This window comes from Cottoperca gobio, chromosome 11 (genome assembly GCF_900634415.1).
Source record: "Cottoperca gobio chromosome 11, fCotGob3.1, whole genome shotgun sequence".
NCBI classification, from domain to species: Eukaryota; Metazoa; Chordata; class Actinopteri; order Perciformes; family Bovichtidae; genus Cottoperca; species Cottoperca gobio.
The window spans coordinates 765,001-783,283 of NC_041365.1; the positions used below are offsets into that span (position 1 = coordinate 765,001).

The 18,283-nt window shown below is 41.5% G+C and overlaps 3 protein-coding genes across 5 annotated transcripts in view; all 3 read left to right on the top strand.

The window, feature by feature from the left end:
- kpna6 (karyopherin alpha 6 (importin alpha 7)) overlaps nt 1–6,295 on the top strand; it is a 10,937-nt gene extending 4,642 nt beyond the window's left edge. Inside the window, exons 12-14 of the mRNA XM_029442771.1 lie at nt 1–53; nt 909–1,093; nt 1,520–6,295. The exon at nt 1–53 is cut by the window's left edge and continues 75 nt beyond it. Coding sequence (XP_029298631.1) covers nt 1–53; nt 909–1,093; nt 1,520–1,707 — 426 coding nt within the window. The 3' untranslated portion in view covers nt 1,708–6,295. The remainder of the gene's footprint in view (nt 54–908; nt 1,094–1,519) is intronic.
- Nucleotides 6,296–6,858: 563 nt separating this feature from the next.
- Nucleotides 6,859–13,898, top strand: txlna (taxilin alpha). Of its 3 annotated transcripts, none has more exons than XM_029443665.1 (11): nt 6,859–6,996; nt 7,784–7,994; nt 8,235–8,495; nt 8,657–8,748; nt 9,991–10,161; nt 10,530–10,724; nt 10,873–10,992; nt 11,087–11,161; nt 11,256–11,348; nt 11,442–11,537; nt 11,871–13,898. In XM_029443665.1, the coding sequence occupies exons 2-11, from the start codon at nt 7,793–7,795 to the stop codon at nt 12,201–12,203; spliced, it is 1,638 nt and encodes a 545-aa protein (XP_029299525.1). In that variant the 5' UTR covers nt 6,859–6,996; nt 7,784–7,792; the 3' UTR covers nt 12,204–13,898. The 3 variants fall into 3 exon arrangements, with proteins under 3 accessions (XP_029299525.1, XP_029299527.1, XP_029299526.1); XM_029443667.1 differs by lacking the exon at nt 6,859–6,996 and adding an exon at nt 7,099–7,236; XM_029443666.1 differs by lacking the exon at nt 6,859–6,996 and adding an exon at nt 7,675–7,693.
- Nucleotides 13,899–14,523: 625 nt separating this feature from the next.
- Nucleotides 14,524–18,257, top strand: eif3i (eukaryotic translation initiation factor 3, subunit I). The gene is made up of 11 exons (XM_029443163.1): nt 14,524–14,682; nt 15,109–15,201; nt 15,294–15,381; nt 15,478–15,543; nt 15,638–15,787; nt 16,158–16,285; nt 16,515–16,625; nt 16,773–16,862; nt 17,208–17,281; nt 17,649–17,741; nt 17,831–18,257. Exons 1-11 carry the CDS (start codon nt 14,680–14,682, stop codon nt 17,910–17,912), a joined length of 978 nt encoding a protein of 325 aa, XP_029299023.1. The 5' UTR covers nt 14,524–14,679; the 3' UTR covers nt 17,913–18,257.
- The last annotated feature ends 26 nt before the right edge of the window (nt 18,258–18,283 follow it).

Below are 18,283 nucleotides of genomic sequence, written 5' to 3' on the forward strand. Positions count from 1 at the left end.
GCGGCCTGGGCCATCACTAACGCCACCTCTGGAGGAACCCCAGAGCAGATCAGGTCAGACGTGCACTCGGTGTATTACAGTATCTCAGCTAATTACAAGATGGCCTGATTTATAATCTTTATGTTTCAGTAAGTTTATCCCGCCGGTACCAGATGAGTTAAAAGTGTGTTGATGCTCAAGCGTGAAGTGATAACTGTGGACGCATAATAACAAACACAAACATTTATTATCTTAAATTTGCTAAATTATTTCCCTGACGGTGACAAAGTGAATTTGTTTTAGCTAGTTGGAAATAATCAGTAAAAATATAAAGTGATGCTTTAATTGTGTATAAAAGATTTACTGTAAATGATCTCTGAAGAGAAATTAGAGAATAAAATAAGACAATATTATCCGCAGGGATAATGTGCTGTAACATTCAGGGGATAATAGAACCCATCCTCTTAAATTAATTCAAATAAATGTCATTAATTAGAAACATTAAAGCAAACTAATTGGTACTTAATTAAATCTGCTTATAATACAATCTAACGTCTCTGAGTGAAACGCCCTTCTGCTCTCTGTCTTTGAACCTTGTTGACGCTCTGAGCCTTTTGTCAAAACATATAATAATAAAAGTGCAACACAACAAAATGTTTAATATACTTTGTCACTCCAATTATTTGTTTTCTTGCTTTGATTTTCAGGATACTGAATTTAAAGTACGCAGAATGAACTATTAGCCGTTCCTGTTTGCAACGTACCTTCAAGCTCAACGAGTGACATTTATCTAGAGCATTAATGCTCGTGTGTGTGTGTGTGTGTGTGTGTGTGTGTGTGTGTGTGTGTGTGTGTGTGTGTGTGTGTGTGTGTGTGTGTGTGTGTGTGTGTGTGTGTGTGTGTGTGTGTGTGTGTGTGTGTGCATATAGATATCTGGTCAACCTGGGCTGCATTAAGCCCCTGTGTGACCTGCTGACGGTGATGGACTCTAAGATCGTTCAGGTGGCTCTCAACGGGCTGGAGAACATCCTGAGGCTCGGCGAGCAGGAAGCCAAGCAGGAGAACAGCGGCACTGGAGTGAATCCTTACTGCAGCCTCATTGAAGAAGCCTATGGTACAGTACAGGACGCACATCATCTGTGACAAACGTGCAGTAATGGGGATTTTGTTTAGGAAACAAACATTCTGCTTCAATCCTTATATGTTGGCGTTTAGCTGAAACGGTTTGCGCTCCTGTGTTTGCCGCACACAAAGAGAGGCTCTCACTGACGGGTTGTTTTCATTAAAGAAAGTTGATTCAATAAGAAAAGATTTAACTCATTTAATCCGAGGACTTCAGAAGATCTGACGACAGACATTCAAAACCTCAATGGAAGCTTTGAATGTACTGTAAAAACATCCAGTGCAGCACGTACAGCATTAGGTTTGATAATCAGAAGGTTCGGTCTCTAATTATTTCTTATTTTGCAGAATAAAGGTTCTAATTCCTGGCTGATAATTTATCAAACATAAATGTTTCTAAACATTACTTGTCTTTCAGGTCTCGACAAGATCGAGTTCCTCCAAAGCCACGACAACCAGGAGATCTACCAGAAGGCCTTCGATCTAATCGAGCACTACTTCGGGGTGGAGGACGAGGACAACAGTCTAGCTCCTCAGGTGGACCAGGCCAACCAGCAGTTTCTGTTCCCCCAGCAGGAGGCCCCCATGGAGGGCTTCCAGCTATAAGTCCGCACCCCTCTCCTCTAAAATGCACCATCTACCCCCTCCATACCTCCTCATCTCACGGAGGACCCCCTAGATGCCAGAGTCAAACTTCCATGCCCTCTTCCCTGATCTGCCCCCCCCCCTTTTCACCTCTACCATCACCACCCACCCCCCCTTTTGGAGGAAAACTAAAACTGTCCCGCCTAAAAAAGAAAAAAAAAAGCCTCCTTTATTCTTTCTTCACTCTCCTGAACCAGTGGACGACTTCTTGCAGGGCAGACCCGCGTGTCTCTTGGCCAATGGGAGAGCGCCACACAAACTCCAGTGCACGTAGAAAGTGACACCCCCCCCCCCTAAAGTCTGCCCTGGCTTCAAACGCACACACAGACACCTTGCATAGCTCTCATTGGCAGTAATGATCGTTTGTTGGGTAATACCTCTATAAACACTTTCATTTCTTTTCCAATGGGACATTCCTATTTTCAGGATGACCCATGCACCCCCTCGCAGAATCCACAGACGGGTGCATGAGGTGAAAGCTCTTGATGTCAGTCTGACTTAGTGCAATTCAAAAAAAGAAAAAAAAACCGAGTTACATGATCCCGTTTTGTTTTACGATTTAGTTGCTCCCCCCCCCCGACACTTATTTATCTTCACCTTTTTAGTGCTTGTGATTTATTTTCCAGGCCTGCGGCTGACCTGCGTGTGCAGACGGACGCTCGAGCTAAGAAGTGTGATTTTTATTTTATTTCTTTTCTTGCGTCTAACATTTCTTTTTTTCTTTTTTTGTGGGACAAATGTCATGGGGAGGGTTGAGGTAGGAAGCTTTTTGGAACTCTATCTTGACTTTAGGAGGGGCTCTGGAGGAGATATTGGAAAAGGTGTTGAGGCTTTTTAGAGGATATGTTTCAAGATCTAGAAGAAAAAAAAATCCAGTTTTCGAGCGTGGTATAGTTAGAGAGCCAATGTTCGTCGTGTGCTGTGTTATTAATAACAATATGAATTATGAAGTGATCTAACTATTAAACAAGGCACAGCTGGGGGTTTAAGGGGGAGCGGCTCTGGCACGCAGCAGCAAAAAAAAACATTCATATTTTTATATTTAAATGAATTCAAGAGATGTTTAAAGTTGGCTGAAATACCAGACTCGTTTATAGTTTTGATTGTCTGATTTCATTGAAGCCCGGTGTAAACAGGTTGCTGCTGGTTAGCGAGGCTCTGCGCTCCCCCTCCCCGGCTGTATGCGGGAGGGTTTTTGCATGGTGTTATATTACCCTGCATACCGTCGATGAGTATCCCTGGCCAAACAGCGACCGTTGGCACAGAGACCAAGAACAGTGTGAAGAAGCACAAAGAAGCAACAACTGATGGGTGTGGTGGTGTGAACAGTGGTAGTGTAGTGACGGTGGTGTTTTGTATAGTGGTAGAGTTGATATATAACCTATGGCATTCTTTATCACTATATCTTGGAGGAATGGGAATTACAAGCGTTGATGATTTTGCATGGGTCCGTTGTGATATTGTAAATAGCCTCCTCTGCCTGGCGAGGAAAGTGCGCCGCTTCTTTGTCCCCTCGAGGGTCTAATAACAACCCGAGTTTGGCCGGGGGTACATCTCGAGACAAGGCGACGGGCCTAACTGCAACCGAAGAATTCAAGTATAAGTTTATATTTGAATTTTGATGTATTTGCATTATATATAAATATATATTTGCACACACTTCATGCACACTTGCATACAACACCAGCAGACACTGTACACACACCTCTTACAGATGAGTGGCTAGTAGCAAGTCAAATAGTTTCCATAGTCTTTGGAGTGGAACAAAAGTGGTTCTTCTTTCATTTTATTAGAAAGTTTTTGCTTTTCTCCAGCGTGAAATGTTTCTTTTGGTTTCAGAGCACTTTGTTTATTTTCTTTATTTATAAAAATGTTGCCCCCTTTTTTTTTTCTGTTTTCATTTAGGCAATGAAAACAGATTGTCCCCCGAATTCAAATGTGATTCGGCACACACACACACACACACACACACACACACACACACACACACACACACACACACACGGAGGTCTCATGGAAACTGTTCTTGTTGTTTCTAGCCACGTGACTTATGATGGTCTAAATTAGCCCCGTGAACCCTGAGCCTGGATCAGCTCTGCCCGTGACAGAAGCTGATCTCGGATCAGGGTTTAGAGCTTTATGGATTGAGCAGAACTTTTGGTCGTGTGATGTTTGACTGAAGAAGAGGTTGATTGACTCTATGACTGTCCCGATCCGAGTCTGGGAGCCTCTGCTCTGTGAATTACTGAACCTGCCCTAGCATGAAATCAAGGAACTGTGAACAGAATTGTGTTGCACTCAACAAACATATGACAAATGAATCTGTTGAATATTGTGTGTAGTAAGTTGGGAATACACTTTCATCAAATAGTTTTCTTTTTAACCAAAAAAAACCCCATTTCCTTTTATACGATAGGACATATTTTTGGATTCTTTTGATTTGTTTTAGTTTTACATAACTTCTTTTGACAGTGCGGGATATTCTACTGCCGCTCTTACATGCTAGGGATGAAGCGTTACGCTGTGGGGAGTCCTGTTCTCCACAGAACACGCGTGCAGCCAGTAGACATTAGAGGTCAAATCATGAATAATTGAGCGTCACAAACTTTCCTCTACATGACAGATGTGTAGAGCAGCATTTATACCTGAAGTCTTGGATTTCATGGCCAATTCTGTGCTTGGCCTACAAATAATGCCAGAATTGCAATGTTAAGAAAAATCAGTGCATCAACCAGGAAAAATATTTATATTTCTGAAAAACGAAAATGCACTCCTATTCACAAAAGTGCCAATCCGACCAACAAAGACTGGAGGTTCTTATGTATCTGTCTTTGACTTATAGATTTGTTTTTCTTTATCTTTTATTTACTTGAATGTGCACACATTTTGTGCAGAACATTGCTGCTCTATTTTCCTTATCTTTAAAGTTACATTATTTGCTATTGTTTCTTTGGAGAAGTGGCATACATTACTGTGGGCGCCTAAATAAGGAATTGAATTAAGGCAGTGTAATTGTCTGCGTGGGGGAAGTTACTTGAGTAATTGCATAAAACAGGTCTTTCCAGCTCACTTGTCCACTGGCGAGACGACTCCCACGATCAGTCTTCACCTGGTTCTCACTGTGCATAGCTAAGCTGCAGATGATTGGGAATCAAAGAATTGATTTTGTGCAGTGGAAACGCAAGTGGAGTATAATATTTGGAATTTTCTTGAGGTCACGGCCTGTAGCCAGCCCCTCTTTAAATATTGTAGTACTTAGTGGCACATGGTGCAAGTTGTGGAAACTTACGCGACTATCATAGCAGGCAATTGCAGGTACTAACCTTATTGTCATAGTTTACCAAAGTTGTGTCATCTTGAAGGCTGGTTGAAATGATTTACTTGATGTCTTGTTTTCAATATTCAATTTATGTAATTGGCTTGTGTCGACCCAGTCGGTACGACTGAGAGATTGCTTCAGGCCATTTAAAACTTGCTTCTTTTCATTAGAAGCTGCAATAGCTCAGTCCCTCTCTTCTCTGTTTTTTTTTTTTTTTTTTTTTTCTCAAGTTCAAGTACTGTTTAGGGAGTTTGAAAAATCTGCAAAAGAATCCTGAAGACTGCAATAAATATTGTCCAAAATCAGGCACCCCAGAGGCAAAGATCCACCTGCAAACTGCTCTCGAAGGTGACGCTCCGTCAGCTGGGTGGACCTAACAGAGGCAACTACTTGACATTTTTTTTTTTCTAAGATAAAATCTGGGATTCAGAAATTGTGCAGTGATTTACATTAAAAAGTATTATAAGTTAAACTAGATGTATGTTCTGATACATTGACAGGGATTCAGATGCAATTCTAATCACTTCTGAGAAGTGGAGAAAAAGCCTCATTAGAACATGTCACAGGAAGAAAATACAAAAAAAAGAGAGACAATAAAACGGGAGGTGAGGATTCAAGCCTTTTCTGCTTTTTCCTGATCAGGATATTCTGGACTATATTTTTGGATAATTGTGTTTAGAGTAAAAGTTTGTCCTAGTCAGGCTGCATGATCAGGAACCTTGTTATCTTTAGGGGAATGAACAGACATCACTAAATATCTCAAATCTGACTCGTCTTCCGTCCTAGAAGCTGTTCATGTCTATATCAAAATCTAAAGCCATGCTTGGCTTGGTCAAGTAATGTCTATGCTACAAATGTTTACAATGCTACATGTTTGTAAAAAAAAATACTTTTCATATGCCACCACTGACCAGTCCCGGTGTATCCTCTGCTCTGGTCCTCTCATTTCTTTTTCATGTATTTATTTTCTCTGTTCTTGTTTATGGTTTTTCATTTTGCTCAAAATTACCCATCTTAATACTGTGACTTGACTTGACTTTACCGACGGTATGAATGAGTGACGAGAAACTTATACACTTCAGCTGAACATGATACACAAACATGAACATGAAAAAAAAATACATACAGGAAACGGCAACAATATTAAAAATGTAAAGGAAAATATATTGAATTTAAAACTTCAGTGGAAATACTGTACAAAACAAATAAAGTTATGTTGCAACCCTTTAATGCAAGTGGCTCTTCTTTCATCACTGGCATACAACGTGAAGGTTGTTACTGTTTTACAATATATAGCATTGGACTGACTCAGTCGTGTGTCTTTGTCAAGCTGGCCAACACCTCGTGGAAGTGGACATTTTTCTATTTGCATTTGGCTAGGAAAGATGAAGCCAAATGTTACTTAATATAAAATTAATTGACCCATTTTACATTACATTTAAAGGTATACATGTCTTAATTTAAAGCTAAAATTGCAACATGCCAAAATACATAATTAGACGTGGAATCAGCCTTAACAGGTGCGTGTGTGAGGGGTTCCTGATTTGTGTCATTTTTTATTTGATCTAAAAATATCAAAGTTGCACTTTTAAATACTTACCTAAATTATGTCTGAAGCAGATTTGAAATCTTTAGATCAATTATAAAACTTTTTTTTTTGAATATATATATATATATATAAATTATTGTTAATTATTATTAGTGTTGTTGTTAAATACTAATACTAATTATTATTTATATTACTGAGCAGAATACTTTTCAGGCTGTAGATGGCGGCAAAGTCTCAGGCTGAGATGTAAACGGCGGTTTAAAATTAAAACGAAGAAGAAGAATTCAAAGTTATGACCGGAAGTATTTTTTCTGGCTCACGCTGTTGTTGAGGGAACCTGCAGTTCACAGACACATTAGCTATTTCCTCCTTGAGTGTGAAGGTAAACAATTCCCTAATATCAGAAAAAGCGGGATATAATTTAGAGACAAATACATGTGTTGTCCGCCTATGTTTTTAGAGGTTTGTGGCATGTGTACATGAGCCAACGTTAGCTAACTTGTAGTCGTGAAAGCTAATTTAGGTTAGCCGCATCTGGTGGCTAGCGAGCGTTAGCAGGTGATAGCTAACGTAATGTGAAAGCTCGATAGCGAGTGGTGAAACGAAAGCTAGTGAGAACAAGGTATACTTGATAGAGAATGTAGCTCTAATTTGCCATGACATTTGTACGTGCACATGCCAAGCTAAAATAAGTATTATTAACGTAAATACACGTAGCTTTTGTAAAGAGAAGGTTAACTAAGTAACGTTAACTAACCTAGTGAAGTTGATGGTGTTACAGAATTACAAAGTTCGCTAACGTTACAAGTGGCGATTAAACATTTTATATACAAAATGATTTACTACACATAATTATTGACAGAATCAAGATATGTTGGGAATTATAAACATCCAGGCTTCAGTCCAGCTTTGACCCTTTAGAAAGCAGATATTACATTTGAGCATTTATTTATTCAAATGTCATTGTGGTGATTCAGTTGCTATTGTGCGTTACTATCTCCTTACAGCTGAAGCTGTATTTGCCCTAAAGAAGAAGAAAACAACGTGCTTATGTTACTACATATTTTACAGAGTGATTTGTATGAGTTAAAAGTTATGGTCCAAGTGCAACGTTACCATGATGTCATTGCCAGTGAGCCAAGTATCAAAGGTGTTTCTACTTGCAACAGATACCAGAGATGAAAAAACAAGACACTGAAGAGTCTGCCACTCAGGGCAGTGAGGATGCTCCACCTACAGCGGGAGGGATGGAGTCGCCTGCAGCTGCAAAAGACAGCTTGGACAGCAACAGCCCTAAAGAGTCTGAACCACAGACGCCACAGACAGACACACCGCCACAGACAGACACACCGTCACAAGGCGACAAGGCGGGAAGTGAAGGTAAAGTTTGAATTATTTACAAGGCAAATTGTTTGATGTTGACCGGTGACATGGTCTTTAGGGAGCGGACTTTGTTGTCGACCTGTCAATCCGATAGGATATGTTGTAATACATCACCATCTAATATCAACTGCTTGATTAGAACCTTTTGTGTCGTGCACTGTATGTTAAAAACTGTACACCAAGTCCAAAAAGTTGCAAAAATAATGTCCTTTTTCCCTCTCGCTTCACTGTGTGTAGCTGCACAGCCAGCGCTTTCTCAATGTGACATGGCTGAGGAGCTGAGCCGGCAGCTGGAGGACATCCTCAGCACCTACTGTAGGGAGAGCAATTCAGACGACGCCAGCACCGTGCCCAATGGCCAGTTACACAGCCCAGTGCTCAATGGCCTGACCAATGAGAGAGTGGACGGCAAGCCAGAGGGAAAAGTCAATGGAGCCGGCAACGGGGGGGAGAAGGAGCAGAAGAAGACTCAGGAGAAGAAGAAAATCAAGGGTCTGGGTAAGAAGTAACATGCTCTTTTAATTTTTTACTTTTATAGGATGATATCAGACTGCGTAGTAGTTGTTGTAGAAAAGTTTGTTAAATAAACTAAATGACTAGTTCTGTTTTCGAACGGGCTCTCTGATTCTGTCCTGTCTCGGTTTCCCTTGGTTATGCAGGCAAAGAGATCACCCTCCTTATGCAGACTCTGAACACCCTGAGCACCCCAGACGAAAAGCTTGAAGGCCTCTGTAAGAAGTATGCTGAACTGGTGAGTGTTCATAGCATTGCTTTTTATTCAGAAGTCTAGCCTGTAACATTACACTTGATCTGTTTTTAAACATGTGTGGATATAAATTATACAGAATCTCTTTTTCCGCTCTGATCTGAGTCTAAGATCTTTTCTTTTTAATCCAGTCCATTTTTTAAAAGTCAAAATCTGTGGATGGGGAAATTTACTCTCTGGAATAATTATTTATTCATTCCCAAAGAATCAGACTTTAGAACGTGTTTTTCTTATTGTATTCAGTCAGCTTGACGATGAGTTTGACCACATTGTGAGGGAACAAAGTAACGCTGACGTTACAAGTAAATGATTGTGTTTCTCAGTACGTTCAGAAGACGTTCAAGACAGGAACTGAACTAACCCGTTTCCTGGTTTGTCTGATAAAGGGGTTATAAGAATGATGCAAAGTCAGGCCCCTGGTGGTTTCTGTGAAAGGAGAACACAGTCAGAGGGAAAACACAAGTACAGACCCAGGAACATACATTCAATGTTGCTAAGTGTTTTAAAGACTCTTTAAATTCTTGAATCACACATAATTACTGTCTGGTTCAATAGCTTTTACAGAAATGACCAGAAATGTACATTCTCTGCTTATAAATATTCTAAAATGTGTGACTTAAATAAATAAACTCTCGGGTTGTGGATGAGTTTAGAGTGACTAATAATGTGAGAAAAATCAGAGTAGATCAATTGGACTTTATGCAAACAAGGAGTTTACCTCAAGGTGATGCAGCGATCTTTCACAGACAGAGTGGTGCAATGCAGAGCTGTGTCCTATGACCTCAGTCCAAGTCAGGGTGTTGTGTAGCATTTTGCAGCTCTAGTGATCGCCTCAAAAGATCTGCCGGGCCTGTGTTTTTATATTGACTGCTTGTGTTTGTGCGTGTAGTTTGACAGAGGGAGCATTTTTTTCTGGATGTGTGTGAGCTTGAGAAAAGGGATGTGTGTGTGATTTGGCAGTGAGTCAGAGCTGATGGATGATGCTTTGTCTGCAGTGTTATTATTGGCTGAAGGTAGAAGAAAGGTTTCAGCATCGTGTGTGCAAAAAGCATGTGCTGTAGTCACATTACCAAGAATGTACAAACAACATCACAGGAAAAGAAAGGACTTTGTGTGTGTGTGGCAGCCTAATTAAAAACAAACAAAAGGCCAATACCAGCAGCCGATGCAAGCCTTGTGTTGTTTAACAGTAAAACACCTCAAAACGTATTTGTGTGTTTGTGACAGCTGGAAGAGCACCGTAACACCCAGAAGCAGATGCGAGTGCTGCAGAAGAAGCAGAACCAGGTGGTCCAGGAGAAAGACAACCTGAGGAGTGAACACAGCAAGGCCATCCTGGCTCGCAGCAAGCTGGAGAGTCTCTGCAGAGAGCTGCAGAGACACAACCGCACGCTGAAGGTACGAAGACGCCGACAATACCGTGAATATAGAAAAACTGCTGCAGTGATTTGATAAATGACTTCCTGCAGCCATAGCCTCTGTAAGGTGCAGCTTCTCTATATTTATCAGTTTATTTGAATGCATTCTTGGGCTGAGACTCCCAGACTAGCTGCCTTCATGATAAGCATTTGCTCCAAGTTTTTCTTTTGGGCAGATGTTTGCTAAACTGTAGTTGTGTGGAGATGCATTACAAGAGGAGTGAAATGTCTGGCTGTGAATTACCAGCCAGAATGTATCTCTGTTAAGATCATGATTATGATTCTGTGAGCCAGCATGAAGGATCCTTTTGCACACTTTACACATCTTCCACTTCTGTCCGTCTGCAGGAGGAGGGCATGCAAAGAACGCGTCTGGAGGAGGAGAAAAGGAAGGAAGTGACCTCCCATTTCCAGGTGACCCTGAACGACATCCAGGCTCAGATGGAGCAGCACAACGAGAGGAACGCCAGTCTGCGACAAGAGAACACAGAGCTGGCTGAGAAACTGAAGAAGCTCTATGAGCAGTACAAACTACGAGAAGAGGTGTGTGCACACATCTCTCCACACCTGCATCTTTTAAGTGCAGTATGTGTGTTCTCTCTCATTTCAAACTGCGACTGGAATGTCTTAGAACTCAGTTTCACACATTGTTACTGGATGTGTGACAGGCTTTGTATTCCTCTGACACCAGCACATAGACAAAGTGGTAAAACACAAAGACCTGCAGCAACAGCTGGTGGACGCCAAACTGCAACAGGCTCAGGAGCTGCTGAAGGAGTCAGAGGAACGCCACGACCGAGAGAAACACTTTGTAATTATCCACTCGCACATTTACACAATACAAGAAAACACAAGCATTGTGTTTCGTCATAAGTGTGACGATCATTTGTCCTTCGTCTCTTCAGCTGCTGAAAGAAGCGGTGGAGTCTCAAAGGATGTGCGAGCTGATGAAGCAGCAGGAAGTTCACCTCAAACAGCAGGTTTCCCATCAGTCTTTACTCTTCACCTTTTTATAGCTCGACTGTGAGTGACTCTGTTTGTATCCTAATACAAACCTCTTGTGTTGTTGTCCAGCTGTCACTGTACACAGAGAAGTTTGAAGAGTTTCAGACCACTTTGTCCAAGAGCAACGAGGTCTTCACCACATTCAAACAGGAGATGGAGAAGGTACGGCGTCAGCGTTACTGTGAGAGTGTAAGATGGAGAGAACTGTATTTATCTTATGCTGGATGTGACCGTCTTGTTTCCTTTGTGTTACAGATGACTAAAAAGATCAAGAAGCTGGAGAAGGAGACGGCCATGTATCGGTCCAGGTGGGAGAGCAGCAACAAGGCTCTTCTGGAGATGGCAGAGGAGGTAAAGCAGCTTTTATTGTCAAGCTCTGACCAAACATGCTTTACCCTCAATGAGACGGGCCAGTTTAGTGTGTGTATATATAACACTACCTACATCACAGATCTCACGGACAGTCCTAACTAACATACATTAGTACTGTAGTGATTGTATGTCCACGAAGAAGAAGTAGAAAACCTAATTTAAGCTGCATGTAATTTCTTTTGTCAGATGTTTGTGCATGTTTGATGTTTAAACACACATGAGGATTCATGTGTTGTGCCGAATGAAAAGGATGGAAATGTCCCAAATGGTGTCGGTGCAGATAACTGACCGTTTGCATCCTTGTCGTTACAGAAATCTATGCGTGACCGTGAGTTCGAGGCACTTCAGGGGAAAGTCCAGCGGCTCGAGAAGCTGCGGCGGGCACTAAAGGTTGAACGCAATGAGCTCAACAAGAAGGTTCAGAACCTCAGTTGTCCGGAGAGTGGCACGGCAGGAGCCCCCACCTCCGACCCAGGGACCGACTCCCCGTCTCCACCACCTACAGACTCTCTGCTGGAGCCCAGCAGCCGCCCTGTCCCAGACACCGCACCCTGCTCCCAGTCCTGCCACTGTGGCCCAGAACAGGACACACACACCCTACTAGAAGAGGCAAAGGCTCTGCCCGTCGTCGCTGCACAGGAATGAAGAATTTCTGCTCACAGTCTCCTCTCAAGCATCAAGCCACCTCACAATAAGCCACCAGCCTGCAAGCCACTCCTGCGGATGTTAAACACAGACACAGATCAGATAGCAAGCTTAACTTGTGTCCTCCCAGCATGCTCTGCAGGCTTTATGGAGGTGATGAGAAGTCTGTCAGTACACATACATGCACACCACAACTCAGTAACTGAATAACCTCATAAAGGTCATGGTTTAATTAAAGCATTGACATGGTTCGTAATAACCTCATTTCACCCAATAATCAGATTAATTCATTAGTGTGGTTCATGTCCACAGGCTTCAGTTATTCACAAAGTGGTGAATGTGTTTCAAGTTAGTTGATCAATAAACTCATTTATTGGTTTTACCCCATGACGCAAAAAAAATCCTTTTACACTTGCTGCTGTGTGCGTGTAGAAACATGGCTTACAATCCACAACCTGCAACAATCTGAACTAAATTGTTAGTGTGCATGTAAACGCACAGACCGCCTCGGTCCTGTTGTTTCACTGCACATTCCCTTTTCCACTTGCATCAAACACAGAACTGCTCGGCAAGATGAGTAACAGTGCTGCTTGGGATGACACAAGCCAAGCAGGTATATGACCAGAGGAGTCATCAGAGGTTGTGTGTGTGTGTGTGTGTGTAATAACATAGAAATAATATAGAATTCTACATAATTATTGAAGAAAGTTTCTCATTCTGATTATTTTTCTTTCTTTTGTGTCAGTTGTTGTTTGTAGAGGCGTTTAGAGAAAATGTTTTTGCATCACACCGCTTCATTGTTTGATTTTGTGGTCTGTATTTATTGTTTAACACATAATATCTGATATTGAAATGTATCTCACAGAGCACCACTATAAAAGTTTGTTTTTTATTCATTTAGAACATTTAGAAATGTGTTACTTTTAGGACCAACGTTTCATTCCTAACCTCTGAGTTTAGTTAGATTCTATATTTTCACATGTTTTTCTGCTTATAACCTTAAAATAACGACCACTTGAAACTTGATTAACTACTATCTTTGTGCATCTGTGTGTGTGTGTGTGTGTGTATGTGTGTGTGTGTGTGTGTGTGTGAGTGAACATGGCTATGATTGTCTCCTCCCAGCCCTGATGATTGCAGTAGCTTGTAATCAGGTTTTAACTCGAGAATGTTCAAGGACCTCTATGCAACGCTTGCCTCTTGGTCTTATTCTGTGGCAGTCTCAACTTGACGAGCACTTAGCTGAGAATGTATATTCATTATCTCCACTGTCCTGCATGGATGTATTGTATTAACAGACAACATATCCCACAGCAGAACTTTATATACGCTTAGGTTTGAACCTTGTTAATTGCCTCTCAATTATTAGATGACATTGAACGTAACATCTCCCTGATGCTTTAATGGTGCAGTGACTGAGCCGAGGTGAATAAGAGGAAATGTTCCAAACATGTCCATTCCTCATCAGACATTCTTATGTACTACTTAATATGTAGCATTGATAACAAGGTGTCATTTACAAACGTATTTCTTCCATCCTTCCACAGGACTGAGTACCTCTGGTACTGTGGTGGATGTGTAGGTTCATGGACCATGAGAAGGAACCAAAGATGTTTCCTTTTGTTTGTCTTTTGCAGTACTTTTATCTGGCCCTGTATATTTTGTTTCTTGTTAAATAAAAGATGTAACAGTGTATATTTGAGTTGGTGGTTGACTTATTTAGAAAGGACTAAAGGTAAAGAAGCATATTTCAATATGAGATGGATGTATGCAAATGCAGCAGGGACAACCCAATGTGTAGACCTAAAAAATAAATAAATGTTCTTGGCACAGAATTAAATCCTTGTTTATAGATTTTTTTTTATTATTGAACATTTTGAAGATAAGAAAAATAGACAAAAATAAAAAGACAAAAGGAATATTTACGTACATACTTTACAGGGAACAAATGCCCTTACTTTTTCTTTGGCATTTTAATGTACAATTGAAAAAGTCTTCTTAAAAAACAGTAAAAAGGACATTTTGCTTGTGAACTTACACTTATGTATATAGAATGTGGCTAGAATATAAATATATTCTTGGTTAATGCCTTTTCTTCTAATTTTGTAAGAATCATGCTAAATCTTTGTACAATATGTTAATACTTTTATAAACATTTCATTGTTTATATCATGTTTTATTTGTGTACAGGTGTTACTCTTTGGTTCATGCTGTTTTATAATAGAATAATTGTGCTTTTCCATCAATTAATATCCCATTCAATCCCATACTTTGAGGTGACACATAACGTACCTGCTCGAGTGGAGTTTTACAGTAGAGGGCGCATTGACGCCATCTTGCCGTTCTGCACAGGAAGTACGTCACCTTCCTCTTCCGCCGCGTCTCCGGCGCCTGAAACACGAGTGTTCATCTTTTCTCTCTTTACGCGAGGCGCAGCCAATATACTGGACCGATTGGCGACACTTAGGTTACAACAATGGTTAGTATATGTCTTGGTGACCGTCTGCTACGAGTTACATGTCGCTCAGATTAATACAAATGATCTTGCTGACACTGTTAGCTCCGGTTTAGCTAGCATATCCACCCTGGCTAACGTTAGCTTTCAGATTAGCCACCGTTAACATCATAGCTACTGTTAGCTGCATGATGTATGTGATGCGAGATGATTCACCGACCACCGACAAGCTGATTGAACTGGACTGGTGTTAATTATGTTAAGATAAATAAGTAAACATAACATTTGTTCTGTGATGACAAACAAGCTATGTTTCCTTATGAATAAAATGCCACAGGACTTAATTGACAGACCTGTTCACTTGAAGACATTAGCTATACCGTTAGTTGCCTTACAGTTTTTCTAAATTGGTAAAACTTCCCATATGCTGATGTGCACCCCTCTCCACAGAAACCCATCCTGCTCCAGGGCCATGAGAGGTCCATCACTCAAATCAAATACAACAGAGAGGGAGACCTGCTCTTCTCTGTAGCGAAAGACACGGTGAGATAATAATTAACATATGCTCTTATTTTAATCCACCTGCACGTTTGTTTTTATATTTGCTAAATCCATTGCAATGTCTCCTATTGTAGGTCACCAACGTGTGGTACTCTGTCAATGGCGAGAGGCTTGGCACCTACAATGGGCACACAGGAGCTGTGTGGTGTGTTGACTGTGACTGTATCCTTTTTCTCAAACAAATATAATGTTTGATCTTGTGTTCATGCGATGCTTTGTTAGCGTACACGTTGGACTCCTTAACATGTCGTCTCCCAGGGGACACTAAAAACGTATTGACGGGATCAGCAGACAACAGCTGTCGACTGTGGGACTGCGAGACCGGTATGTAAGAACACAGTGTGTTATGTGTTTCACAATTTCCCCAGTCACTTGGACGTCCACTAACCCCGTCTGTCTCTGTGCCCCCCCCCCCCAGGTAAACAGCTGGCCCTGCTCAACACTAACTCTGCTGTCAGAACGTGCGGCTTCGACTTCAGCGGCAACATCATCATGTTCTCCACAGACAAGCAGATGGGCTACCAGTGCTTCCTGAACTTCTTTGACCTGCGGGACCCACAGCAGATTGGTACGCAGACGTCTATTACTGCCACTTCCATTAGTTTACCAAACTATAAAGCTATGTTTGCACGTATTCTCCTGTTTGTTATTAATTGCTATTTAGTAGTAACTTATGTGGCTCAGCTTTAGAACATTAGGAGAGAGAGGTGGATTTTTAGGGATTGAAAATCATTCATCTTCGCAAATATTGAATTTATTATGTAACATTAATGTGGCTCCTTTATCAGGATTGAACAAAGTGAAGAGGTCACAGATCACTTTATACATATTCACTCACTTTCTGAGCGATCTGGTGTGTTGGTGCTAGAATATATTGATCGGCAGGATTGTGGCTCCTCAGTGGTATAACGAGCGAGTCTCTCCCTCCGTCTCTGCAGAAGACAACCAGCCCTACCTGTCGTTACCTTGCAACGACCACAAGATTACCAGTGCCGTGTGGGGACCTCTGGGAGAGTTCGTCATCTCTGGCCATGAGAACGGAGAGTTCAACCAGTTCAGCGCCAAGGTAGGACACATACACCGTCTGTCTGGGAACATACGGGAATATAATAAACATGTTCATGTGACAGTTGCTGCAGCGCTTCATACTAGTAAACACGTATGATGTAGGCTAAACAATAACAAGTAGAATGGGAAATTCCTTCTTAGTTTGCCAGCAAATGTGAGATTTAGACGAAGCTATTAAAGAATCAGAATCTTAACAGTTGAATGTTCTGACTGTTATTTATGGGCAGTCTGGAGAGATCCTGAAGACGGCCAAGGAGCACAGCAAGCAGATCAATGACATCCAGACATCAGTGGATCTCACTATGTTCATCAGCGCCTCCAAGGACAACACTGCCAAGGTACGACCTCGTCTGCTCTCCGGGCTCACAGCCACAATATTCCATCCCCAAATTTGTACTTTAGTTGCGTAACGTTTTCATACAACAGCAGTAACTCTTTGTGTGTTGTCTTGCATGCTGTTTGATGTCTTCTGTGTTTCCTCTCAGCTGTTTGACTCCGCTACTCTGGATCACATCAAGTCTTTCAAGACAGAGAGACCCGTTAACTCGGCTGCCATCTCCCCCATTATGGATCATGTAAGTTGTGCTGGATAACGTAGCATCAGGTTTTTATTTCTCACTTTGACCTTTCTGTTGACATATTTGCACAGTTTTAGTTTTTCTTTGGGGCTGACTGACGTGAGATCTGCTTCGTGCTGCCGGCCTCAGCTTTATTATTGCTATTACATGACTAATGCTTTACAAGTTGGATTTAGTGCTGTGATGTTATCGGCATGACAAATGTTGTTTTGCATGAATTCAAACTTACTTTAAGCCTTTAAAACTAAATCGTCCCAGCCCTACCTGTGTTCACGTTTGTTTGCCACATAGTGCTTTGTCGAAGGCAAACTGTATCTCTTCACTAACTGTTGTGTGATTCAGGTGGTGATGGGAGGTGGACAGGAGGCCATGGAGGTCACAACTACCTCCACCAGGATCGGCAAGTTTGAGGCCAGGTGAGTTAAAGTGCCGGAGACTCACAGGAAACAACCTCCACACATCAAAATGACTGGACGTGTGTATTTGCATTATCCTAAATGTAAAAACAAATATTTAAAAGCTAGAGCAATCTGTCATTTTAATCAAGGTAACGATGATGTATCCCCCGTGTGCATGCGTCAGTGTTGTGGTTGTCTTCCAGAAACTGGCATACATTTTCAAAATACTTTTATAATTTGTAAGCCATGTGTTTAGATCTTTGTCATCAGAGAAACTCTTTTATTCAGTGCTCTACGTTTGAGAGGAGACCTGCACATAGAAACCTCCCCTGGTGCCATTATACTATGCTAGAGGCGCTAAGCTGGCTTTCTTATCCGCCCTCAGGTTCTTCCACGCTGCCTATGAAGAGGAGTTCGGCAGGGTCAAAGGTCATTTCGGCCCCATCAACTGTGTGGCATTCCACCCTGATGGCAAGAGGTAAGAGACGAACATACATGGAAACACACTGATCTAAAGTTGTGTGTGTGTGTTTGCTAACAACGTTCTTGTGCTCTTATTGTTTACAGTTACAGCAGTGGAGGAGAAGACGGATACGTAAGGATTCATTACTTTGACTCGCAGTACTTTGACTTTGAACTGGAGGCATAAAGTCGGGCTCCACGGACACACAGCTTCAGCTAACATCGCACTGAAGTGCATTTACAGTGTAACCACCTCGCCCGACCCCCTTCATCTGATCTGTAATCATAACACGGTGGAGAGGTGACTGCGTCAGTGACAGGAGGGTCTCTGGTGGCTTTTTAAAAGTCATTTTTCTAACATTATTTGGAAACTGTTGGTGGATCAGAAGTCATTTGTTCCCTGGATCTGGAGCTCTTGTGACTGGACTGCTCCACACGCCCAAATCTGATTCTACACACAAGTAGAATTTGAGTTGATATTTTCCTGTTGTAAACCATTCCACCACAAGTCTCAATAAAATTACTGAATTCATTTCATGTCCGTGTGATTTATGCAAC

Coding starts and splice junctions, on each gene's coding strand:
- txlna (XM_029443665.1), top strand. CDS start 7,793: ATGAAAAAACAAGACACTGAAGAGTCTGCCACTCAGGGCAGTGAGGAT. Junction 10,725..10,872: donor AGTACAAACTACGAGAAGAG/GTGTGTGCACAC, acceptor CTCTGACACCAG/CACATAGACAAAGTGGTAAA. Junction 11,538..11,870: donor TTCTGGAGATGGCAGAGGAG/GTAAAGCAGCTT, acceptor TTGTCGTTACAG/AAATCTATGCGTGACCGTGA.
- eif3i (XM_029443163.1), top strand. Junction 16,863..17,207: donor TCTCCCCCATTATGGATCAT/GTAAGTTGTGCT, acceptor TGTGTGATTCAG/GTGGTGATGGGAGGTGGACA. Junction 17,742..17,830: donor TTCCACCCTGATGGCAAGAG/GTAAGAGACGAA, acceptor TATTGTTTACAG/TTACAGCAGTGGAGGAGAAG.